General features: G+C 43.4%; 1 protein-coding gene across 22 annotated transcripts in view; it reads left to right on the forward strand.

Annotated features, from left to right (window-relative positions):
* Positions 1-25,944, forward strand: part of NEDD4L (NEDD4 like E3 ubiquitin protein ligase) — a 365,913-nt gene that overhangs the window by 277,564 nt on the left and 62,405 nt on the right. For 12 of the 22 annotated variants that reach the window (XM_017951786.3, XM_017951784.3, XM_017951783.3 and 9 more), the window contains 8 exons: positions 2,559-2,609; positions 9,007-9,068; positions 9,319-9,421; positions 11,092-11,258; positions 15,086-15,218; positions 16,845-17,021; positions 20,239-20,313; positions 21,896-21,955. In XM_017951786.3, coding sequence (XP_017807275.1) covers positions 2,559-2,609; positions 9,007-9,068; positions 9,319-9,421; positions 11,092-11,258; positions 15,086-15,218; positions 16,845-17,021; positions 20,239-20,313; positions 21,896-21,955 — 828 coding nt within the window. The remainder of the gene's footprint in view (positions 1-2,558; positions 2,610-9,006; positions 9,069-9,318; positions 9,422-11,091; positions 11,259-15,085; positions 15,219-16,844; positions 17,022-20,238; positions 20,314-21,895; positions 21,956-25,944) is intronic. The other 10 variants (XM_017951788.3, XM_009192806.4, XM_017951787.3 and 7 more) reach the window with 1 other exon arrangement.

A 25,944-nucleotide genomic window follows, 5' to 3' on the forward strand; every position in this document is an offset into this window, starting at 1 on the left:
TACCAGAACCCTCTGAAGTCTCATCAGACTGTGCCATCACCAGAATCCCTCCCTTCTCATCCACACTGTTTAAAGCCAGCATCCAGTGGGAAGCCCAGAGCTGGTACCACCTTGCTTTCCTGCCAGTTGCCGACATACGGCACACAGTGTAGTTAAGGGCACAGGCTGATGGGCACCTCAGCCGCACACCTCTCTGGTTTCCCATCTGTAAAATGGGCACAATCATTGTACCTGCCTCTGAAGGTTATTGCGAGGACTAGACGCAGCCTTGGCACAGAGCCCACAGACAGGGAGCACTGTGTAAAGACCGGCTGCCAGCTGTTAGTACTGGGTGCCTGTCTTTTGGTGTCTGGGCAAAGCTTTAACCTGTTTTATCAGTTTGGAACTCAAATGTCTCCCTGGCAAAAAAACATGGGCATGTAGATATTTTGTGAAGTTTCGTTGAAATGCACTTAGGTTAATGGTTCAGGGGCAGCCTTTCAAAGCTTGTGAAACAGCTTTGAATAAGATTGTCTTGTCCTTCTGCTGATTGTCTTTTCTTTCCCATGTTAGCAGCCGTAGCAGCAGGAGGAGAGGTGGCAAGTGGCCACACTACTCTGCTCACATTAAGCAGACAATTTATGGTCAATATTCAGTGAATTTCCTTTTTGTAATAGTACAGTTAACTGATATTTATATTAGCTTTAAAATTACAGCAAAAGCAGCCCAGGCGTGGTGACTCACACCTGTAATCCTAGCACTTTGGGAGGTCGAGGCAGGCAGATCGTTGGAGGTCAGGAGTTCGAGACCAGCCTGGCCAACGTGGTGAAACCCCATCTCTGCTAAACATACAAAAATTAGCTGGGCGTGGTGGTGTATGCCTGTAGTCCCAATTACTCAGGAGGTTGAGGCAGGAGAATCGCTTGAACCCAGGAGGCGGAGGTTGCAGTGAGCTGAGATTGCACCACTGCACTCCAGCCTGGGTGACAAAGCGAGAGACTCCATCTAAAAAAAAAAAAAAAAAAAGTGAAATCAGCCAAATAGAGAACTAACAGGCACACTGCCTAACTCCTTGTGTAACTGTCATTGGTGTGAGTCACTGGGGCAGCGTGATTAGGTCTGAGAGCTGGAGAGCAAGGCTGTCATTATTCTCAAGGCCTTCTGCTGACTGCTGCTCTTGGTAAGACATACAGAATCTATGGGCACTCTCTTTACCGCTTTATGCTAGATGAGGCCTCTCCATGTTGAGTTGTAGCAGATACAGCTAAGAAAGTAAAAGAAATGAAAATCTCATCAAAAGGATTGGGACTAGTCTCATTCTTCATGCATACCTAAACCGTGGTAACTTTGATTTTTTTGTTATCCTGTATGGATTGTTTAGAGGAGACAGATGGCTTTCCAGTTCATCAAATTTTTTCAATTATCTAAAAGGAATTCCTAAGCTTGGAGCGAGTCATTTCAATAAATCTCATTCATATTTACCTGCTGCTTCCTTTTAAATGGAAGAAGAGAATGCTTTTCAAGTACACTTGAAAAGTAGCATCTGTGAATTAGAAACTTTCTCTGGAAACTAGCAGAGGAGAAATAAGAGGCCAGGATTCAGCTCAAGGTAGGCTGGATTCCTTCTTGGGTGGCTCAAGCTAGCTATGGGACTGGTCTGATCACATCTAAAGAACTGCCAGACTTTTGTGCATTTTGAATGTGGTGGAACCAGCTGCATATTTTTATATGAGAGCAGCAAAGTCATTGTGTCCCAGTTTGCTTCTTGGGTCATCTGAACATCAGAGGCCATGCCACAAGCACCGTGACTGTGGTCTGTTGGACACCCTGTGGTCCAGGCCAGTGACCCCTGGAGCTGAATCATGACTTCCCAGATGACTCCCAGAGCCTGAGAGGGAACTAGCGTGTGTCTCCAAATGATTTTTCACCTGGGCCTCTTTGAAGTCGGGAGAGATACATGCAGTATGGTAGATGTGGAGAGGGAGAGGCATGGTGTGTCCAAAAATTAGCAGGACCTGATCCATAAACGTGGATTCTGAAGCAGTGCACTTACTAAATCAAAAAGCAGTGTACTTACTGGATTTAAAAAGTGTGTGTATTTTTTTGTGAGATGCAGTTTGTAGGATGCATTCATAACTAGGCCATACACTGTTTCCGCTGGCTCTCAGCTCTCAAGAAGCTCTCTAGTTTTTAGCATTGGATCAGTAAACACTTGTTAAAATGTTCCTAGCATTTCTTTGCCATCTTCCCTTTCAGCTGGACCCAGCTGTGCCCTCAAACCCTCTGTGGCCCTGCCTGTCTCTTCCCTCACTGATCATGTTCTCCCAGCTTCTACAGAGGCTTCCTTAGCATTCTGCTTGGTAGCAGACACCAAACAGAATCTCAGCCAGCTCAGTCCAGGCGCACAGGCTCCTGGTCTCCTGGGGCGTGGTTACTCGTGTCTCCTCGGGGCCTTCCGCCCTCCACATTCCAGTGCCAGGCCCTGGACCTTCGTCTCTATTCATGATAAAACATTTTTAGGAAATGCTGACACTTGGTGAAGAGATGGAAACACTAACTCTTTGTTCTCTTCCTAACAGACACGAGACGACTTCCTGGGCCAGGTGGACGTGCCCCTTAGTCACCTTCCGGTAAGGACAGTCTCATGTTTGCTGCTGCGTGCTGGGGGCGGGGGTTTCTAACTGTTTGTAGTCAGCGTATTTTCAGAGTGGTATTTCTTCACCACAGTGGAGAAGGCTGAAATGAAGCATGTGTGCTGTGGCCCTAGTCCTTTGTGGAAAGTGGTCCTGTCAAGGGGATGGAGGAGAAGCTGGCTGTAAGAGTCAAGGGTGCCTGCGTCGTGCACATGCGTTCCCATCCACCAGCTCTTCTCTTTTCTGCACTTCAGCTGCTCCACCTTTGTGTATCACATCTTATAAAACAGACACCTCCTTCACTCAGGCCTCCCTTCTTGTCACTTACTGTCTCTGCTTCCTAATGCATCCTCCGGGTCCCATCAGATGTTTGCGCTCTTTGTCTGGAACTGCGCATGCCGTTTCTCTTGGATACCTCTGCACAAGCCATAATAGCATTTCCCAGATTTTGGTGTCTGGCTTTCTCAGTCAGCATGGAGACAAAAGAAGAGCCTGTTCATTCTGAGTGAACTTGTCAGCTGGGAACACCCCACCCTCGCTGGAACACGCACTGAGTTAGCATGTGTGGCGCTGCCATTTCTCTCTGCTCCAAGTAGCAGAGCAGTCGAGGCTGTTGACTAGTGACGGGCATGAGAGCTGTCACCCGAAACAGGAGGCCGGGCAGACAGAATGTGGGGGTAGGACCTGGAAGCCTTGAGAAAGGTGGATCCCTAGCTCCTATTCCAGCTTCAGTTTTCCAGCTTGTCCCAGCCTTCCTCCTGGCCTTCCTCCCTGGGCAGCATGGCGTGATAGAAGTAGCAGCTGAGAGAGGAAAGGCGAATGTTTCTGCCTTACAAGGGCATTGTGTTATTTTTTTAAATGCTTTGTGTGAGCAAGTAGCATAACTAGTCTATAAACTAAAGTGACTTAACGCCCTAGCATTAAGCTTCCTGCTGTGTGGAAATTATGGCTGTTTCCATATGTTAAATACCAAGAAAGATTGTATCTTACCAAGGAAGCTTTGAAGATGTGTTGTGAAGGAAGGTGATAGCAAGTAATTGACTCTTACTCACTCAGGGGAGCTGTTAAGGAAGAAAGGTTGCAAGGTTCCAAAGGACTGGAAGTGAAAGTGATATTCTTAAAATAGCTTGTTTGTTTCTTTATAAAAATCTGAAGCTCCAGGGTGCTACGGGAGGGGCCTGCGTGGGGCTTCTGCGTGAAACCTATTCCATGAGCCATCAGAAACCTGACTATTCTTTTCAGGTCACATTAGGAGAACGTGACTATTTCACCTTTTGTGAGGAAAGGCGTCACATACTTCTACATTGAGAGGTGTTCTGTGTATGTTCTTCAAACTGAAGCTGTGATCCTCTCACACTTGGACAGTGTTGGTTGATGAGCCAGCTCTTCTCTGGACACCTCCAGCGACCCTTTCCCTAATGTAAAAACCACATCTTAGCCAAGGGAAATTATTTTCTGAGAGGCACATATTCTAATATTCTCTAAGAGGCAAAAGTGACATGTTTAAAAACCTTGCTCCGACAAGCTCTTGTTTGAGTGAGTGAGTGGTGCTTGGTGGTAAAAGGTTGAGCAGGGCTCCCAGAAAATAGAAAAAGGTTTGTCCTCCGAGACCAAGTCAGCAGAAAGAATAGTTTAGCTTTGGATTCTGAGTGGAGGCAGCGTCAGTGAGCCTCCAAAGAAGGAAGCAGTGCGGAGGTGCAAGGCGGGAATAGATTACAGAGGGTAGAGCCGTGAATGCCAGAGAGGACCGAGTGCCTCTAGTTATTCGTGTGCCCAGAGGGTAACTTGAAGTGGAGTGCTTCACCTCCATACTTAAAACTCACTAGCTGTTTGCAGCCAACTACAGTCAGGGAGATGGACCACAAAGAAAACAAAAGGAGAGGTGTGAAGGTATATTATTTATTCATGTGGCGGTAGAACCCAAGTAGCATGTTCTGAATGCACGTGGCTTTTGAATCCGGTATTTCAAGTGTTCTCGTGTGTGTGTTTGGTCATGTGTAGAGGACGCTCATGGGGAAATTACAGTGGCATTCTTTTTTGTGTGATAGCACACAAGTGTGAGTGGAGAGGGTGGGAGCATACGAGTATTTTGTGGAGTGAATTATGGATGCTATGTTCTTGATTAGTATATGACCATTGTCAAGGTGGATTATTTACAGTCTGCAGATTCAAAATTTGTCAAAACCACCAAAGTTTAGATAAAAGGAAATAGGCAGACCAGGCGAAGTGGCTCGTGCCTGTAATCCCAGCACTTTGGGAGCCCAAGGCAGGAGTTCGAGACCAGCCTGGGCAACATGGCAAGACCCTGTCTCTCTAGAGAAACTTAAAGATTAACCCAGCATGGTGGCACATGCCTGTTGTCCCAACTGTTTGGAAGGTTGAGGTGGGAGGATCACTTGAGCATGGGAGGTCATTACTACACTGAGCCATGGTTGTACCACTGCACTCCAGCCTTGGAGACAGAGAAAGCTCTCCTTTTGCTTTTACATTGAGAGACCAAGAGCAAACTTAGCTTTAATTGTACCATCGTTGACTTTTTTCAACTACCGTTTTCACATTTGTCTGTTACATTCAGTGCATCATTGCCTAAAAGTTCATATGATATTTGATAACTTGTATCTATTAGTTATTTAGAGGTAAAGAGAACTGCGAGATCTGTATTAACACAGAGTGAGATTTCTGGCAGGTGTCTGTCTGTTGCACCTGCCTCTTCACTTGTCAGCTCTGTCTCCCCTTCCCCTGGAGCCCTCAGCCACCCACCTTTGCCCAGCCACAAAATATCTTTGTCCCTGGGAAAGGCAGTGGGGCAAAGAGAGCTATTTTAAAACATTAAGTTTTTCTAAATCCCAGTCATGTGCCACTTAAGACAACCATGGCTCACTCAGGAATTTAAATTTTCATAGATGAGGCGTTTTCAGGGTGGTGGTATTATTTGATGCCCTGCCTGTGCTTGAAGGTAGCTCAGCTGATCAACATCTTTTTACCCCCCTTGTATAAGTTTATGGCTGGTAGCAGGTAGCAGGCTGATGGTTCCCTCTCATGAGTGCAGAATTCAAAGTCATGGAGTTAGGAGGGACTTAAGAGACACTGATTCGCTCCCAGTATATTCCAGGTGAAAAAGCCTGGGCCCATAGAGGGAGGGGACTTGCCCAGCAATAAGCAGGTCATTGGTGGTGCTGGATCTGACCCTGGGTGTCCAGCATCATTGTGAGCCTGTGGTGTGGTCAAGGATGTGGGCATGGGGTGGATTCGCCCAAGGCTTACATGCTTGCGGTGGTTGCATCCAGGTTTCGAGTCTAGGGACCCGCAGGGCTCTCTCCTTCCGTTTGCCTGCAGAATCCTTTATTTCACTCCATTCCATAGTGAGTACACCTAGGCTGAAAGCAACTACTCTCTTTCAAGATGAAAGTACTGTGTATCCAGATTTTCTTCTGAGTGCTTTTACCCTGGAACAGGGGCAACATTGTGGCTATTGGGGCCAATAGCACTGTTTGCAGCAGTCTGTTGAAGATGGCTTTCCCCCAGGAGCACCCTCAGTGCCATCCTGGGAATCTCCACTCGCCTCTGCTCCAGGGAACAGGATCAGGTTGGAACCTGGATGAATGCCAAGAAGACTCTTGTAGTTATCTATAAGATCATCTTCTAATTCAGGCTAGAGAATTTCCATGAAGGTGAACTTTCATTTTTAATGCCCGAACTGTTACTGCTTGGCATTGAGTTGGCAGTACTGACAAGTGACATGAACATGTAGAATTGGCCAATGAACATGGCCAGTGTTTGCTGAGTGTGCCAGGTGCCCTTGAGAACTTTATAGAAACCAACTCAGTTGATTGGTTTGATCCTCACAACAGCCCTGTAAGATACGGTTACAGCCCCATTTTATAGATGAGGACACTGAGGCGAAGAGAGGTAAGGAACTTGCCCTTAGCCACTCGGCTCTGTAAATAACAAAGCCAGGACGCAAACCTGGGATATCTGCCTTTTGACCTGTGTGGCATCAGTCATTCAAGCTGCACAGGGCATGGACAGACTCACGTTCAGAGTCCCTCCAAGCTCCATGGTTTTTCCCTCTTCACTCTCTTGCATGTTCTCTGCTGCTCTTAGATGGCTCATGCCCACTGGTGATCCTGTAGGCTTTGTCATACTGTTTGATTTCCTATATTTAAACTGTTCTTTCTCCCAATTCTCCACCTCTCAAAGCCTTCCCGTCACCCTGTATCTGACTCCACATCCAAAATCATTTTGATTTCCAAGTCAGAGTCAGCATCTTCACTGTACCCCAAGTCTCACAGAATGTCACCTCTCTATGTCAGTGAATTTGTTCTGCCTTAGCTTCTAGTGGATTGTTGACACAATGGCTCTTCCCTTGTAATTGTAACCATAAGGGCTGGTATACCATGTTGTATCCACATGTCATTCACATAATATTGCTGTCAAATTATTCATTGGTTGACAGGGCATGGTGGCTTATACCTGTAATCCCAGCACTTTGGGAGGCCAAGGCAGGAGGATTTTTTTGAGCTCAGGAGTTTGAGACCAGCCTGGGCAACATAGGAAGACCCCCATGTCTATAAAAAATAAAAATATTAGCCAGGCAGAGTACACACACCTGTGGTCCCAGCTACTTCGGAGGCTGAGGTGGGAGGATCACTTGAGCCCAGGAGGTCAAGGCTGCAGTGAGCTGTGATTGTGCCCCTGTATTCCAGCCTGGACAGCAGAAGACGACCTGTCTCTAAATTAAATAAATAAATGTTGGCTAAATAAATGAAAAAAGGAAGGAAAACCAGCAATAGTTTTCTTAATAAATTTTCCATTTATTTCCTTATATATATTTACAAACCTTTTGGTAGAAAATATTTTCAAAATGTATGCTTATTACTGCCTCATAAGAACAGTCTAGAAAATATAATTTACTTCATTCAACGATAGTGAATTTTGAGAACCTCCGTAGTTTACTACAGATCAGTTGAACTGAGTGCTTACATGAGTACCTACTTTGTGCCAGGCAATATTCTTGGCACCAACGATCCAATGGTGAGCAAATTCAAGTCTCTGTTCTCATGGGCTCACATTCTGGAAGTGATGGATGATAAACTAATACGTCAACAAATGAACACGCACTTTCAGACAGTGATATGAGGAAGCTACAGCAGGACGATAGGCTAGGGGGGTGATAAGGGTGGCTGATGGTGGGAACTCTGAGGATGTGACCTGGGATCTCCTACTTGGATGCCAAGAGGAAACAGCCATGCCATCTGGAGTCAGAGTTGTCCAGCAGAGGGACCTGCCTGTGCATCGGCCCTTCTGCAGGACATACAATCTGCATCCATGGCAGATGAGGACAGGATGGTTGGGAGTACAAGGAAGGAAGAGAGAGACTGGTTCCCAATGAGGTTAAAGGTGATTCAAAGCCAGATTATAGCTGGCCTTCTAGGTCACAGGAAAGAATTTCCAGTTTATTATGAGAGGAGTAGGAACCCATTGAGAGTTTAAAGCAGAGAATGACATAAACAGATAACATTTCAAATAGAAGCGCATACGTACATACACATGTGTGCATGCATGCACACACAAACCTGATACAGTAAATCACTGGACTGTGGTTTATCTCTTACTATAATCTTACTATAAAAGTATTTGAAATTGTGTTTAATTGAAGGGTCTAGGTATTTGAGGTTTTACTGCATATATAGTATTTTAAGATTAATGAAATAGTCACACTTATTTTTCCAGTTTCCTGCTTTGGTAGGCCAACCAACTTCGCACAATCAAATGAACACCGATTTCTTTAAAAATGAACAAATACCCTACTTGTACTCATAGCCTCATGAACTAAACCTCAGCACCAATCGACCTTTGTGCCAAGAATATTGCCTGGCACAAAGGTCGATTGGTGCTGCTTCCTGGGGTGATCTCTGTGCAGGAGATAGTCTTTCAATTCTCTTAGGCTGATGATGTGAGATTTTAATGCAAAAAACAAAGTTGCCCTCAAAGATTAAATTTTGTATATTCTTCTGTTTACTTCACTCGTATGTGTCTCGAGTCACAGGCATATAGCAGGGTACCCATCAGTGACCGCTGGTTCTCCGAAGTTAATCAGCTCTGTGCGACTGAGGCCACACCCTGCAGTTAGAAATTATACTTGGCAATGACAGCTATAATTTTGTCATTTGTCTGTGGCTGGGGCTGGCTTCTAAAACCCGGTGTGGATAGTGACATCTAGTGGATCTCCAGTAGATGAGTTCCGTGGACCGTCAGGTACCAGGTGAAGAACCACATTCAGTGGTGCCACATTCTAAAATCCAAAATATATTCTCTGTGATCCAGTTAGGTGTATCTAAAACATGAAGTTATCGGGAATATTGAAACTTAATGTATTGTTTTTTCCCCACAGACCGAAGATCCAACCATGGAGCGACCCTATACGTTTAAGGACTTTCTCCTCAGACCAAGAAGGTGAGGCTTGTGGGTATGGGTAAGTGGGGATGCCTGCCCTGCATGCTGTGGGTATGGGTGGGTGGGGATGCCTGCCCTGCGTGCTGTGGGTATGGGTGGGTGGGGATGCCTGCCCTGCGTGCTGTGGGTATGGGTGGGTGGGGATGCCTGCCCTGCGTGCTGTGGTGGTTGGCTGTTGCTGAAGACGATTTTAAGTGTAGCCTTTCAAGTCACACCCCTTCTTACCAATTTTCTTCCGTTATGCATTCAGTCATAAGTCTCGAGTTAAGGGATTTTTGCGACTGAAAATGGCCTATATGCCGAAAAATGGAGGTCAAGATGAAGAAAACAGCGACCAGAGGGACGACATGGAGGTACGTGGATGGCGTCAGGCCTCTCTCCTTGCCTTGAGATCATATTCATGTTTTGCTTTCAAACTTTATAATTGAAGGAAATAAAAGTTTAGAAAGCTTAAATATAAAAAAAGTACATATGTCCGCAAATTAGTCATTGATAGTCTACCAGTGCATTTATTTGTTTGGGTTAAAGATGAACTTTTTGTGTTACAGCACGAATCTTCGGAGAGATTTCTCTTTAGACAATGCCATGCCCATTCCCCAATGTTAGCCCCCCAGCTCCGTGGAAGTCTCCTCACACACTGAATTCTGTTATTGCTGTGGACTTGCAGCTCTTTGTAAATTCCTTTTAGCCATTGAAGTCGCTTCAAAGTGGGTGAAGGAATTCAGAAAATCACTTTTTTCCAAGTTTCTTACTCATTTGGCCACAGGTGACAGCCTGCAGTAGAAAAACCCTCCTCTAGAAAAGGCCATTCTGGAATGAGCTGGCCAGAGGATGTCCCTTTCTTCCTTGCCGACAGAGCTGCCCGTATTTACCTTGTCACAGACTGATGCTGTGGGTCCTAGCGTACCTTTTCAGCACACGCCTCGGACCGTGCTGTTTTGTTAGACAAAGTCTCATATTCTCAAAGTGTCCATTAAATGAGAGCTCTCTAGGGCTTACTCTCACATCTGTTTGCAGCTGTTGCACGTATGTGATATGTGAATACTGTGTGGTGGAGAAGTTACCCGAACACCCCTCCGCCTCAGCGATCATATTTCCAGGCATTAGTTCATTTCCAAGCCTTCATCTCTATATATACATGAAGAGGAATAGTGTGGGTGGTAGAAATTTATGAATGTTAACATTTCTTAAGCACGTCAACAGATTTTCATCTCAAATCCAAGGAATTTTTTGCACTCTTCTTGCCTTCCAACTGCAGTAACCAGTGAATTACTTAATTTTCCAGTGATTTTAGCAGAGGATGTTAGGAAGCAAATACGTAATGCCTAAAATATGTGCTGTAAAAATGGAACTCGAATTTTGGTACCATGAAACCCATTGGTGTGGACACAGCCAGTGTAGAGGGCCTGAGTAGAAAGCGGCAGCTTTCAGACTCCTGGCTCCTGCGGTTGTTCGGGATGCAAAGAGGAGGCTTCTCTCTCAAAGCCCGCCTCCCTGGGGAGCAACAGGGCTCCGGGCCTCTGGTCCCCTGCGCCATGATTTCTGTTAGAACACAGGTGCAGCGCAGCTCATCTTCCCTGCTCCCTTTACCTCATGGAGGTGTTGAAAAGATGACAGCTGTAATGTGACCCACATCATTGGCAGGGCTTTGTACAGCCTTGGAGGCCCTCAAGTCAAAATAACAAACATGACATATAGGAAGAGTATGATGTGACTTAAGTAGTGTCACCAGCTGTGCAGATCCAAATCATGTTGTCCTGCAATGTAGTCATCTTAGAGGGCAGCACAATTAATTGGCCATTACTCAAAAGATTTTTGAGGTGTTTCTAGAATTGATTTTTTTTTTTTTTTGGCCTTCAACTGGGAATTTACTCAAATGTGTCCCCGAAGCCATGGCTAGAGCCAGAGAGCCCCAGAGCAAGGAGAAGGGCACACAGGGCTTCTCCTTGCTGCCCTTGTGATGACCTCTTCCTCACAGCCGAAGAACCAACTTCATAATCATCCCTCTCACTTTATTCCACAGCATGGATGGGAAGTTGTTGACTCAAATGACTCGGCTTCTCAGCACCAAGAGGAACTTCCTCCTCCTCCTCTGCCTCCCGGGTGGGAAGAAAAAGTGGACAATTTAGGCCGAACTTACTATGTCAACCACAACAACCGGACCACTCAGTGGCACCGACCAAGCCTGATGTGAGTACCGTGTGATGGTCGGGAACACGTGCACATGCACAGCTAGAGACAAATATGGCGGCCCTCTGGGACAAGGCTGGGAAATAAATCATATGTCAATAAGAGCAGATGGTGGTGTGGTACGAGGTTCCTCTCCATTTATGTAAAGCATGCAAGAGCAGTCAGACCTTGTATATTGTAAGCAATTGCCTTTGAGTCACATGCTGCTATTTTCAATGTGAGCTGATTTATTTTCTATGTATTCTTTTATGTCAATTTCTGAAATACAAAGCAGAGGTTGTTTTTCTTAGACCTATCTTACATTTGTTGATTATATTGTTTTCTTCTTCACGTTTCTCTCCCAACTGACCCAGAACAGAACCAGCAAGCAAATTGGCTTTGCAATTTTCTGTTTCCTCTAAGTTTTTGGATTTTTACTCTCTTCAGAGTGTTGATTTGGAAACCTCAGAAAAAAGCTTTTTCTTTTTTTAAGGAAATGTTACCTTCTTAATATAATCAGAAACACATGGCAGAGTTGCAAAATCAGAATTAGTAATTACTGTGTATTTTAATCCCTAACCAGCCTCAGGGATGCAGTAAACCAATTCTTGTTTTGTTCCCTCAGCAATTTGCGGTTTGATTGATAGCAAATAAACACTGGTTAAAACTCATGAACTTTAAAAATGGTTTTGTAGCAGCTTGTTTTTAAATCATTTTATATAGCAAGATCTAAGTCTATTGATAATACATCAGAGGGCAAAAACAAAGTCTTAAGGAAAAGGAATTTTATCCTAGAAATTATGAGCTGCCTAGCAGCCAAGACAAGGAGGAAATTATCGATGAACTATATAACTTTCAGTATGTAATAAAAGCAAGTCTACAGGGTAGTATAATTTTCTTGTCTACTCGAACTCTGAAAGAAATTGGCTAATAATACATTTTAGACAACAAGCAGTATGAGGTATCATGTTCTTAAAAACCTTTTATCTTTAGAAATTGCAAAGATACTCTACATATGACTGTGGTTGGGGAGGGTGGCCAAGTCTTCTGGTCTAGGTGTTGTTTAATTTAGAGATAAAGCTTACAGAATCTGGAACAACAAATAGCTGTCTTCCCTGAGCCCTCAGGTGGGTTCTCGTGAATATCAGCCATTCGTGATCAACTTTAGACGACCCAGCGTGGGCATTTGCTCAAGACAGCACAATAGTCTCAGGACAGCAAAAATATCAGAGCAGCTGCGTAATGCTGAACTATCTTTTGTTAAAATTTTTTCCCATGGAAATAGTTTGGTGGACTCTTTTTGTTTTTTATATTATTGCTTACTATTTCCTTTTGATTCATGCCCATAGCTATTAGAATTGTTGTAATCCATCGTAGCTATTTGTAGTAAAAACGAATTTGGACCCACCTTGGGCTTGGTTACATGTAGTGACTAGAAGAATCTTGGCAGCAATATCCTAAGCAAAGCACCATTATCTACCTTTGCTCAACAGCATGAGAAAGAAGTACCTGAAAAGGTAGGTCCTCATGCGACCTCTGCAGAAAAGTGGCTAGGAGCAACTCACAAAGGGAAAAATCCTGACAGCTAATACATATATGGAAAAATATTCAACTTCATAAATAAGGATCATGCAAATTGGAGTTTGTATTTTGGGGACAAATGGGGAGAATTGCTACTTTCTCTACCTCACTGAGTTGTGAAACTAATGAGGGAATTCTGGAGAAAACACTTCCTACATTTTTAAATATATACTATTTTTTTGATGGCTCCACAGGTGTATACATGTCCCCACACTCATCAAGGGGTGTACATTAAACATGAACAGCTTTTTAGTGTGTTGACAAGACCTCAAAAAGGGGTTTAAAAGAGAAACCATCCTTGGTGACAGTGTCCCAGAAACTAAAACAAAAGGTATAACTTGCTGGCTCTTCACTAGTCTAGAGCAACAAGGGAAAAATGCAGTTCTTTTTCTGTTGTTGTTTGTTTGAGACAGAGTCTCAGTCTATCACCCGCAGTGGTGCCATCTCAGCTCACTGCAACCTCCACCTCCCAGATTCAAGCGATTCTCCTGCCTCGGCCTCCTGAGTAGCTGGGATTCCAGGCGCCCACCACCATGCCTGGCTAATGTTTGTATTTTTATAAAGATGGGAAGTTTCACCATGTTGGTCAAGCTGATCTCAAACTCCGCTCACCTGAGCTGCCTAGCAGCCAAGACAAAGCCTCCCAAAGTGTTAGGATTACAGGTGTGGGCCACCGTGCCCAGCCAAAAAATGCAGCTCTGAATCCAAGTTCGGGTTCACATGTAGTTTTGGGAGAAGGCAGAGGCGTAACTGCCCTATCAGTGAGGCAGCAATGTCAAAGGGAGAGGCTGAGCCAGAAAGGACACAGCAGGACTTGGCAGAACCTGAGGAGCGCCTGCTTCCAACGGGCATGACTTCTAGAAGGCAAGAGGAAAGTTAGTTAAGGAACAAGAGTTTCCACCACAACCTCTGCTGGCAGGCTCTTTATTGGGATATAATATAAGTTCATTTCAGAATGTGTGAGAAAACTTTAAAATTTGTGTTTTAGAAAGAGTCTATAATGAGTGTTCTTGATAAGTAGTATATTTCAGTTAGTCTGAAATAAAGATTTCAACTTTTGAGATACTAACTTGTGACATAATTTTTGTTAATGGGATATACTGTCTTATTGAAAGTGTCTGTGAGAGTTTTCCCTGGAAAACTTTTTGGCATTTAAACTTGTACACTAAAAGCCTCTGACTAGTATTTTCCCCCAAAGTATGATTATGATTGCCTATAATTTACTGCAAAAAAAAAAGTTTGTGTGGTTTTTTTTTTTTGAGAAGGAGTCGCACTCTGCTGCCCTGGCTGGAGTACAGTGATGCAATCTCAGCTCATTGCAACCTCCACCTCCCGGGCTCAGGTGATTCTCCTTCCTCAGCCTCCTGAGTAGCGGAGACTACAGGCACACACCACCACACTCGGCTAATTGTTGTATTTTTAGTAGAGATGGGGTTTCACCATGTTGGCCAGGCGCGTCTTGAGCTCCTGACCTCAAGGGATTCACCCGCCTTGGCCTCCCAAAGTGCTGGCATTACAGGCATGAGCCACCACGCCCAGCCCAAAAAAGTTTTCCAAATTGAATCAAAACTTTTAGATCCTGAATTGAGAGCATCACGTGACAAAAAATAGGGTATGATGTTGCAGTGTTCAGACCCCGGCTGACTAGAGAGGTTATCTCCTGATGTTATTAGGATTTTTAAAGTAGGGTAAAGGGGGGAAATGCAGTGTCACGATTTTGAGATTCTGTCAAAATGAGCTAGAAAGCAGCTGAAAAAAATTCATGTTGGATCAGGTATACTTCCCTCCAGATGACAGCTTTGAATTTGTACCTTTTGTAGTCTTTGGTCAAATTGCTGGTGACCAAAAGTAGCTGCCTTATGATTGCTGGATTTCTAGAAGGATTGGGACTGCCCAGCTGCTGTGTGAACTCACCTGTCACCTCTGCTCCCAGAGGCCTGACTTGTCACTTTGGCATATGGGCGGAGGACTTTGATTTCTATTTTTTATTAAACACTAAGGTATATTTTGAAATATATACCTGAAAGATGCTCAGAACGGTGTGACTAATGCATTTTAAAACTGCATGTATTTGATTGCAATGAACCTTAACCTATTTTAGCCATGATATGGTGGGAGAATTCTCACATTGGATGACCAGCTAAGTCATCAGTGTTTGATGCTGACACTTCAGTGGGCATCTGGCCCTCCATGAGCATTGGACTGTCATGAAGGGCCCGATCTCAACCGCTTCTCTTCTTCTCCTTCCCCCTTTCCCGCGTGCTCAGGGACGTGTCCTCCGAGTCGGACAATAACATCAGACAGATCAACCAGGAGGCAGCGCACCGTCGCTTCCGCTCCCGCAGGCATATCAGTGAGGACTTGGAGCCCGAGCCCTCTGAGGGCGGGGATGTCCCCGAGGTACGATGTCACCAGAATGCTGCAAAGCCCGGCAGCTCCTTCTTCCCATGTTCTCCAGCTTGATTTTATATCATAGTTTCTTCTCTCAGTAAACATTGTTGAGAATGTAAAGATTACAGTGACGCAGTGAATTAATTACCAACTGGATATTAACTAACTTGAAAGTGACTATAAAAGTCGTATTTGACAAGGATATGTAGTTCTGTATTGATAGAAATGGAAATAACATTATTATTATTTTTTTTTTTTTCAAGACAGTGTCTTGCTCTGTCTCCCAGGCTGGAGTGCAGTGGTGCAATCTCAGCTCACTGCAAGCTCTGCCTCCTGGATTCAAGCAATTCTCCTGCCTCAGCCTCCTGAGTAGCTGGTATTACAGGCACACACCACCATACCTGGCTAGTTTTTGTATTTGTAGTAGATATGGGTTTCACCATGTTGACCAGGATGGTCTCAATCTCCTGACCTTGTGATCCGCTCACTGCCTTAGCCTCCCGAAGTGCTGGGATTACAGGCACATGCCATCACACTGGCTAATTTTTTTTCTTTTTTTTTTTTTTTTTTTATTTTTTGTAGAGACGGGGTTTCACCATGTTGGCCAGGCTGGTCTTGAACTCCTGACCTCATAATCCACCCACCTCGGCCTTCCAAAGTGCTGGGATTACAGGTGTGAGCCACTGCGTCCAGCCCACATTATTTTTCAGTATGAAAATCTTAAGATATTTTTACTTTGTAATTTATTTTTCACCAGTGTCTAACCATGTCTCATTAAATGACAACTTGTTTTTATCATAGTTGAGCTATCGAATGAGCCCTGTAACTTGTTTGGGTATCATATGCATATTTTTATTGAGTCGCTTTGACACTTGAAAGAGATTTGTTACCATGAAAATATAAATTTAGGTGAATAGAAATGTGTAATTTTCCCTTTAAATAGTTACGGTATGTTACTTAAAACGTTATGAAATAAACAACAGATTAGCCATAATCTTTCATGCTGTCTTATCAGCTCTGTTTATGTACTAAAAATCCATTCTTCTTAGACATTGTGTTAGGAAGGTCATTCACAATGCAGTGATTCAACTTGGAAAAGCAAAAGTAATGATTCCATAATACATTCACTCTAAGTTATTTTATACCATTGTTTAATTACAGCATATAGCTTCTATACTGCTGTCATGGTGAATCCTCCGTGGTTAAAAGTAAAGAAAATCCATGACAATTGTTTGTAAACTCCAGAGAAGCATGTGTGTGTGTTTGGTTTTTTGCCCACACATATAGTAACAAGTGCTGGAAATCAGTCACTGTTCAGAGAGGCAGTGTTATAAAGTGGGTAAGAGCACAGCCTCTGTCTGGAACCATGCCTCTTTGATTCACATCATGGCCCTACAACTTGCTAGCTGTTACCTTGGGCAAGTTATTCTCTGTGCCTCAGTTTCCTCATCTGTTAATTGGGGGAGGAGTCATATCTTCCTCGTGATGATTGTGAAGGTTGTGTCCCTCATGAGAGGCACTTAGTAGGTGTTAATTGTAGTTACCACCATGGCTATTGCTGTTACATAGCTTTGTTGGGGAGCTGGGTGGATCCCCAGTTCCTAGCATTTACCCCAGTGTCTCTTTCTCTGAAAGCCTTGGGAGACCATTTCAGAGGAAGTGAATATCGCTGGAGACTCTCTCGGTCTGGCTCTGCCCCCACCACCGGCCTCCCCAGGATCTCGGACCAGCCCTCAGGAGTTGTCAGAGGAACTGAGCAGAAGGCTTCAGATCACTCCAGATTCCAATGGGGAACAGTTCAGCTCTTTGGTTGTAAGTAGTGGCCTTGTTTGAAAGAAAAGCTGAGCAATGTTTTATTGTTTTTTGTTGCTTTAGGAGAATCTCTTATGTAAATAGTGACCAAGGGTCTTCCAGCTCCCAGCTAACTCTGACATTTTCCAAAGTTCCTCCTTCCCTAGGAGAAGCAGGGCTACACTAAAATTAGCCCAAACAGGTGAGAATCTTTCTTGATTTGGAAGGCAGCTTTGCTCACCCCTATACCACTAACACTTTCTTGGTTTATAAAGAACGCAAAGAAGTAAAACTTCATGATGTCTGTAATTATTAGCTTTGACCTTGTAGAATTCCTTTCCCAGCCAAAAGGCTCATGAAAATAGTACCTTTATCACAAAGGTAGTATTTCACAGTAACAGTTAAAAGCCATCAGGCCTAATCAGTCCTCTTAAGTCATATTCTTCAGGATTTATCATTCTAATTTCGCTAATAAGGGCATGATGCTTAAGTGGCTCATCCAAAACAAGGTTTGAATGGGAGCTAGAAGACATCTCCTAAGTCCCAGAATATGAACCTTGAGAAAGGTTGTGAAATTGTGGCACTGTCATCAAGGTAGCATTTTAACTTGGGCTCTCCACCATCAGAAACATACTTTCTAGAAGCTTCAGATGGGCTTAATGCCTGAGCCCAATGGAATCAGTCCCAAAGACTTCCATGTTTGACAATACAAAACTGTGCAGAAATAACCCATAGAAAATCCCTGCTTATGCTTAGAATTAAGAGCAAATGAAGTCTCAGTGTTTCTCAAGAAACTGAACTTAAAGGTGTGCAATAAGGCTGGGCGCGGTGGCTCAAGGCTGTAATCCCAGCACTTTGGGAGGCCGAGACGGGCGGATCACGAGGTCAGGAGATCGAGACCATCCTGGCGAACACGGTGAAACCCCGTCTCTACTAAAAAGTACAAAAAAACTAGCTGGGCGAGGTGGCGGGCACCTGTAGTCCCAGCTACGCAGGAGGCTGAGGCAGGAGAATGGCGTAAACCTGGGAGGCGGAGCTTACAGTGAGCTGAGATCTAGCCACTGCACTCTAGCCTGGGCAACAGAGCGAGGCTCCATCTCAAAAAAAAAAAAAAAGGTGTGCAATACTAGATGATGGTAGTCACTCCACTGAAAATAGCATCCTAAACAAAGTAATCATTACTGTGACCATAACCAACAGAAATGATAGCACTGCATGCAATGTAAAAGCAAGTAAGTACTCACAAATTGTTACTTTTGATTATGGTGTTTTTATTTTAAAAGACACTATAGGCCTCTATTACATGAATTGCATTTGTCATTCAGTTAATGTGATTTCACATTAAAATTCTGTGACTTTTTCAAAAAGAGATGTGTCGCCAAGATGAAAATGTAGTACTAAATGGACAGGATAAAAGAGATTGCATATATATGGGATATTTGAATTGGTAAAACTGTTGTTATAGAAACAACATAAACAATGAAGCCCTGTTTTTAAAACCTGTAAAACCAAGGAGGTACCACAGAATCCATGGCAGTAACACACCTTTAGTAAACCAAGTAAACATCGTAATTTTCTTCAGCATTAGTAGTAAGTTAGCAATTGTAGTTCTTTGAATGGGGAGCTCCTGCATTTAATTATTCTAGATGCATGAAATATCCTTAAGACCCAAATACAATATCGTATTATTTTCACATCGTGTTCACTGTTAAATGAGAGTCAAATAGGATATTTGCTTATCGGGATTACTCTGTATTCAAGGGCAAGAACTTGAGCTTTGGCTGGGCGCAGTGGCTCATGCTTGTAGTGCCAGCACTTTGAGAGGCTGAAGCAGGCAGATCACCTGAGGTCAGGAGTTCAAGACCAGCCTGGCCAACATGGTGAAACCCTGTCTCTACTAAAAATGCAAAACTTAGCTGAGTGTAGTGGGGTGCACCTGTAGTTCCAGCTACTCAGGAGGCCGAGGCACAAAAATTTCTTGAACGCGGGAGGCAGAGGTTGCAGTGAGCCAAGATCACGCCACTGCACTCCAGCCTGAGCAACAGTGACGCTTTTATTAAAGACTGATTCTTTCACAGTAACCAGTGTGGAAAGATATGAATTGTCCCCCATCCCTACCGCAGAGTCTTCTTGTACCATTTACTTATCACAAAATATTAAAAATGAGTGAATACTAGAAATTGATACCATGGATAAACTTGCCGATAAGGAGACTCTGGCTTCTGTGTGTGACCTGCTGCTAATCTTCATTCCTGTCAGTTAGGCTTCATTTAACCACATAGACTAATACAAACAAGTGAGAGGAATATTAGACACTACGCACTGCATCTTTTTTTATTTTAGCTTGATCTCACTATTTTTGATTATTCCTGTCTTTACTACTTGAAGTCCGCTTAGAAGCTGAAATTGGCTGAGCATGGAGGCTCACACCTGTAATCCCAGTACTTTGGGAGGCCGAGGTGCGTGAATCACCTGAGGTCAGGAGGTCGAGACCAGCCTGACCTATATGGGGAAACCCATCTCTACTAAAAATATAAAAAATTAGCCGAGTGTAATGGCGGGGGCTTGTAGTCCCAGCTACTCAGGAGGCTGAGACAGGAGAATCGCTGGAACCTGGGAGGCAGAGGTTGCAGTGAGCTGAGATCACGCCACTGCACTCCAGCCTGGGCAGTAGAACAAGACTCGGTCTCAAGAAAAAAAGAAGAAGCAGCAGCTAAAATTATAAATACCAGATCTTTCAGAAGTAGGCCAAGATGATGTCTGAGCTCCTCTGAATATAGGATGCAACTGACTCTTTGTCAATTGTAATAATCAATAAATGTGGGTAGCCACATATCACTGTTTCTTCCTCTCTTTCCCTCTATTCACATCACATTAAAATTTACCTGGCGGGTGCATCTTAAAGCAAACTACAAGACTGCTAGCTTCTTCCTGTTGGTAAAGCAGCATTAGAGTGTTGCAGGGTCCTGTTGAGTCTCCTTCCAAAAGTTCTGGTCTCCTCTTATTTTTGCCATTAATTCTGAGGACCAATCAAAATTCCAGTCTGCTTAACTGAAAATTAAAGTGGAAGATGACTTTTTCAAGGATGACTGTCCTTGCTCTGAAAAGATGTTTCGTTTAATTACCTTCTGATATCGAAGAGTGGTGAATATGGTTGAGTGATGTATTTGTTAAACCAATGAAAGTTGCTTTTAAGAATATATTTCTTGATACTTCCTGTCTTTTCCTCTCCTTCCAGCAAAGAGAACCCTCCTCAAGGTTGAGGTCATGCAGTGTCACCGATGCGGTTGCAGAACAGGGCCATCTACCACCGGTAACCCATGCTAATTTCCAGTCATCAGTTAACTTTTTGGCCTTTCATTTACAATCATCTGGGCTGCTGCAAAAAGAGTTTTTCCTGTGTAAATTTATTTACCATATAAATGAGATGTTGTTAAATTTCCTGGCAAATTGCCCTAGGAAAGTGGATTTCCAGTACAGAGAATTGTTACTGCCACCCATCTCTAAAATGCTGGAACCTTCACTGCTTTAGTTTTTCACCCAAATTTATACCAATTTTGATTTGCTCACTTAAACTTCTTGGTACATTTGTAATTCCTTTTACTTTACTGAGTTACTATAGTTATGCTCCAGTGATCTGTAGTTTGAAAACACGAGGCCCTTTAACCGGGAAGAACTCTTCTGGGCGACCATCCACATGTTCCTTTCCCTTCCTAATGACCTGAAGTCTGAACTCTACAGAGCCTCTGTACCTTCTCTTTAAAGGCAGCTCTGCTCACCAGGAATTGGCTATAATTCTTTCCAACTCTCTCATCATTTTAATAGCTATCAGCAAATGTAGAAGTGTAGGGAATTTTGTAACATCTGATGTATGTAAAAATAAATATTCAAGTTGGAAGCTAGACTAGAACTGCCTTGAGAGATGTTTGATGTACACATTAAAAATAAGAAATTTTACATAAATTTGTTTCTTCTTTTGGAGGTGAAAATATGTGGTTTTAACGTGTTCAATTTGATATTTTACCTTGACAGTTTTTGTCTGTTGCTATAAAACCTTGATCATTTTTAAGACTAATAATGTATTATGTATGAATTTGAAGGGGGAAAAGTGCATTTCAGGTTTTTGAAATCACAGTGTCTTCCCTCTCGTGTATGTTTTTTCTTGACTTCAAAGGACATTTCGGCCTAGGTTTTCATTTTTTATGTTTGAGAAAAAATTAATGATGAGTATACTAGTCAAGGAAGCAGCCAAAATAATCGAGTCATTTGTGACTTACGCTGGAGAGACTTAATAATAAGCTTGAGAAGAGCATCTTTTCTGGGATGGTTTCAGTACAGGGCCCCACAAAAACAAAACAATTAACTGAGATGGACTGGTGGGATCCTTCTCAGCCTCATGATCTGTGATTTTCCTTGAACGAATGGCACTTTCTCTCCTTTTCAAAATCAATGTCAATTTTATTTCCCGAAGAGCTCACTTTCCTGGAAACTGGTGATTCCTCCCTCTTTCTTTGTACTTTGTGATGCTGTAAACTCACTGATCACCAGTGGCCTCTTGAGTTTTGAGTGTTGGCGGATTTTAGAATCTGCTAATTATCTGATAATGGGGGGCAAAACCAGACCAGCTTTCCATTTTTCTCTAAGGCAGCTCACTCTTTTGAGGTTGTCATTGTTTACCCAGATCAAGGATGAGCCACCTCGGGTGGCATAGGGGTCAGCTTCCTTTGTGCTACTGGTCATCAGCGACTGCTCGGCTTTGTCTGGACAGAGTGGGTTTCAGGGATTCTGATCTCATGTCACCTGCCTTACAGCGCTGCCACAGCAGTGGTCCCTGATTCAGACAGCTGTGGGTCATCCCCTAAGTGCATTTTACTGATGTAAATTATCATTCACAGCCCAGTGCCCCAGCTAGGAGAGCACGTTCATCAACTGTCACGGGTGGTGAGGAATCAACGGTAATGATCCACTTTATCAGACATCAGTGGCAAGAGGCTGTGGGGCAGTTTTAATATTTCATGTAGTGGTGAATATACGCTCTTTTTAAAAATAAGATTAGCTCCTTTGTGCTACAAAGCTGCACACATTTCTTATTTTAAGCTTCTCATTTTGGGATTATTTAAAGGTACTGGGTAAGATAGAATGATTTTTTAGTTCCACATAATTTTCTTAGGAATACTATCAGGCTTTGGTTAAGTGTGTTTAACTTGACCATTTAGAAGATATTTTTGGCTTTAAGTGTTTGTACTCCTGATAAGTTTTTCCTTTTCATTAGAATGCGTGGTAAAAACAATTTGGTTGGAAGATAATCAGAGAAGCCACAGAAATTGCATGAGACTGAGTGTGATTTCTGGGTGTGCCCAGGGCCATTCTCTTTTCTGTATCTCCCCTACCACATTTCTAACAGGGGGTTAGACTTTTCTTGTCTCCAGAATGCACCAGTGACCCTTTCTGTGCCACCAGGGGGTCTCCTCACAGGAATGAACAAGTTTCCATAATACCAGGGGAGCATAATTAAGATATGTAAGTGATCTAGAAAAATTGATGTTTCTGTAAGCCAACCATTCTTATTCATTATTTTGACTGATTTATGGTATTCTTGTTTGTGGGTGACTTAGATTTGACCATGTATTTTAATTGCCTGTTTTCTACTTGATCCCTGAAGTTAGGCTAGCTTGTAGTTTATGCTTTGCACTGCAGTAGCTGTTTAAAGAATTTCCTTATTGTTTCACCTGTGTTGTATTTTGCTGTAACTGCTCATTACTTGTGGATAGCTTTACGTACACAATTGCTGATTTTCTAGAAGATGTTGATGACTTCAATTTAATGCTCAGCATTGTACAGGGGAAATTCAAACTGGCAACAGTCAGCCCCGGAACACTCAGCTCACGTTAAGGTATTGAGCTACGGTGGTTTACGTGAGTCATGTGTTGAGTGAGGCCGCCTCCAGTAGAATTCAAGAAATTCTACATGAACTATTTCCCACTGTGCATTTACAATTTTTGTGGGAGTAGTGGAGCTTCGAGGGGGACAAGATCATTTTGTGAAGTAATTTTAGTAGAATTCAGTGCTGATGAACATCATCTGTATATCACCTATTTTTGTATTTTGTTGGCCTTGCAACCTGCTTGTAGCTTTGGAGAGTTGTGGTAGCTGATGTAGTAAATGAAGTGTGAATGGAATCATTGCAGTACCAGGCTCCATGGCAAGGGTCACCTGGCAGGACAAGGTGACCCCTCTGAATGAGATCACGGGTGGCACTTTAGACTGCCCTTTTCTCGCCTTCTTGCCTGCACTCTCCCCTCCCCGTCACTGAGTTTCAGCCTGGGTTGGGTTTTTTCTTCCCACAGGCTTGGCAATATTCGTTCCTAAGTGTTTCATCTACTCTGGTAGAAGAGATAGATCTCCCTACCTAGTTAGGTTTGAAAGGATCACATCCGTTTCTCTTCAGCTGTATCCTGCATGTTTCTCTTCCACAGGTTAATTTATAGTATTCTTGTTTGTATGGTATTCTCTTCCATCCTTTGTCATAAGTGCCCTTGACTTTCTGTCTTGCAATTCTGTCTCTTCATCCCGTGTTTCCCTCTTCGGTATCCGCTCTGTTCCTCTGCCCGTCACTCACACTGAAGTGTATTGTCCTGGGCTGGAGCCACCGTGGGATTATATCATCTCACTCCGCATGTGCTCTCTCAGACGTATGGCTGTGTACACATAGGTACACATTGTGCCACTTTATTTTATTTTTTTTAAATGGGATGTTGTATATACATTACTCAGCAACTTGATTTTTTTTTTTACTTATGGTCATTCTTCTGGCACATGTTAATAATTACACAATATTCAGTGATGTGAAGGCACTAGGATGTTAATTTCCCAAAATTCAAGGACTTTCCGCTCCCCCTACCCTGCCCTTTTGACTCCATACGCTGTGCTGAAGTAACCGTCCTGGTATAGCTTTCTTTCTATGATAGTGCTTTCATTCCTGTAGTCTAATAAACAGGCACTGATTCTCAGCCAAGAAACCACAGCCCTTTGATTTAAGGCAAATAAATGCACAGTGGTCTCACTTTCTGGCAGACTAAGCCAGGGCCCTCCCCATGAGATAAAAGGAGAGGGATATCACAGTCTTTTCAGTCTTTGTTGTATATATTCTAAAAATACACAAGGCCACCAGTACAGGGTTGGTGCAAGTCTTGGCAAATCTGTGATGGTCAGCATCAAAGTGGTTATTTTTAAAAGCATACTGAAACTTCTGCAGCTTACAATCATGTTCTTTATTTTAATGAAAGAGCCACTAGGAAGTTCTAGCTAATGGCTTTTGGGCATCACAAAGCAGTAGTGTATTCAGTCTACGATGAAAAGCTGTGAAATGTTAAGCTAAGTCGCAATTTCTAACTGGTTTCTTGATTACTTTTTTGTTAAGCTAGTGTGGAACATGCTCACAAGCATAGAACAGCAGGAGGCTGGTTTTGGCTTCGTGGCGGGCCCTTGCATGGTCTGTCTGTAGAAGCTGAGTCCTGCCCCCTCAACTAGCCACGCAGGGTGGGAGGCAGTGTGAGTTACAAATGAAATCATCAGCACAGGTTGTTCTTTGTGGTCATTTGGAAAGAACACTGTAAAGAAACATCTCCAAATGGCCCTCTCACATAAATGTAACTAAATTACAGGTTGCCAGTTCAGTTCTCAATAGAAGAGAGAATGAACATTTTAATCAAATTCAGTGTTCTGTACTACACGCGTAATTTTCCACAAACTGATTAGTGCTGTTCACTGTGGCTGTATGAAAGTAACCTGTATGGCCGGGTGCAGTGGCTCACACCGGTAATCCCAGCGCTTTGAGAGGCCGAAGCGGGTGGATCACCTGAAGTCAGCAGTTCGAGACCAGCCTGACCAACATGGTGAAACCCCCCTGCTACTAAAAATACAAAAATTAGCTGGGCATGGTGGCGCGCGTGTGTAATCCCAGCTACTCGGGAGGCTGAGACAGGAGAATCACTTGAACGTGGGAGGCAGAGGTTGCAGTGAGTGGAGATTGCGCCACTGTACTCCAGCCTGGGTGACAGAGCGAGACTATGTCTCAAAAAAAAAAAAAAGGAAAAAAACAAAGTAACCTGGTGGTTAGAATTCATACAGCTTTAGGATTCAGTTCTGAGATGATCTGTGACACATCCAAGTGCGTTCAGTTTATCAGTTGCCTCCTCAGTGTCCTTTCCAGAGATTCAGTAACTGCAAAAATATCCTTAAGGTTTCCAGAGCTGAGTTTTCCAGGGGCAGGACGGGGGAGTTGTGGGGGAGTTGTGGGAGGGAAGGGGCCTGGGAGAGGGGGAGGTGGATCACCGGAAGGGGAGGGCTCTGGGAAGAGGGACCTGAGAATGTAACAAATTCCATTTAGTATTTGATTGATTGGATAAACAATAGTAAGTCAAAACTTGATAGCACATACTTTGCCAGATATACTAATTGACCACGAACTTGGGTTACAACTTAGCTCAGCAGAGGAGTCCATTGAAGTGCCCAGATCCACGTAGCCCTTTGTGTTGGCATCCCTGCTAGAGGGGAGGGGGGGGAAGGAACTTCACTAGGACTGCGTGCTAATTCCTTGATGTTTAATATTCATGAAAGGATTAAGTCAGTGTTGATGTTTCTTCTGCTCCTGCTGAGTCTCCACACCTGGATCCAGAATGCTCTATGATCTGAGTCTTTCTGTCTTTATAAACTATCTTTATGGAGCTTTAGGACTTTATCTCGGGAAATGTTAAGGAAATGGTTGCTACATTTTTAGCAGAAAGTTTTTCTTACACATAATCTAAAATCAGCTGCTTCATGATCTTACACAGGTGATCCTTCTCTGAATTGTGCTTTTAAGCCTGTGAGGTTAGCATATTGCTTCTCTGTAGATGGGGTTTCCAAATTACTTGGCAGCGTCCTTGTTGGTGCTTTCTCTAAT

Source organism: Papio anubis, chromosome 19, assembly GCF_008728515.1.
Source record: "Papio anubis isolate 15944 chromosome 19, Panubis1.0, whole genome shotgun sequence".
In the NCBI taxonomy this organism is placed as follows: Eukaryota; Metazoa; Chordata; class Mammalia; order Primates; family Cercopithecidae; genus Papio; species Papio anubis.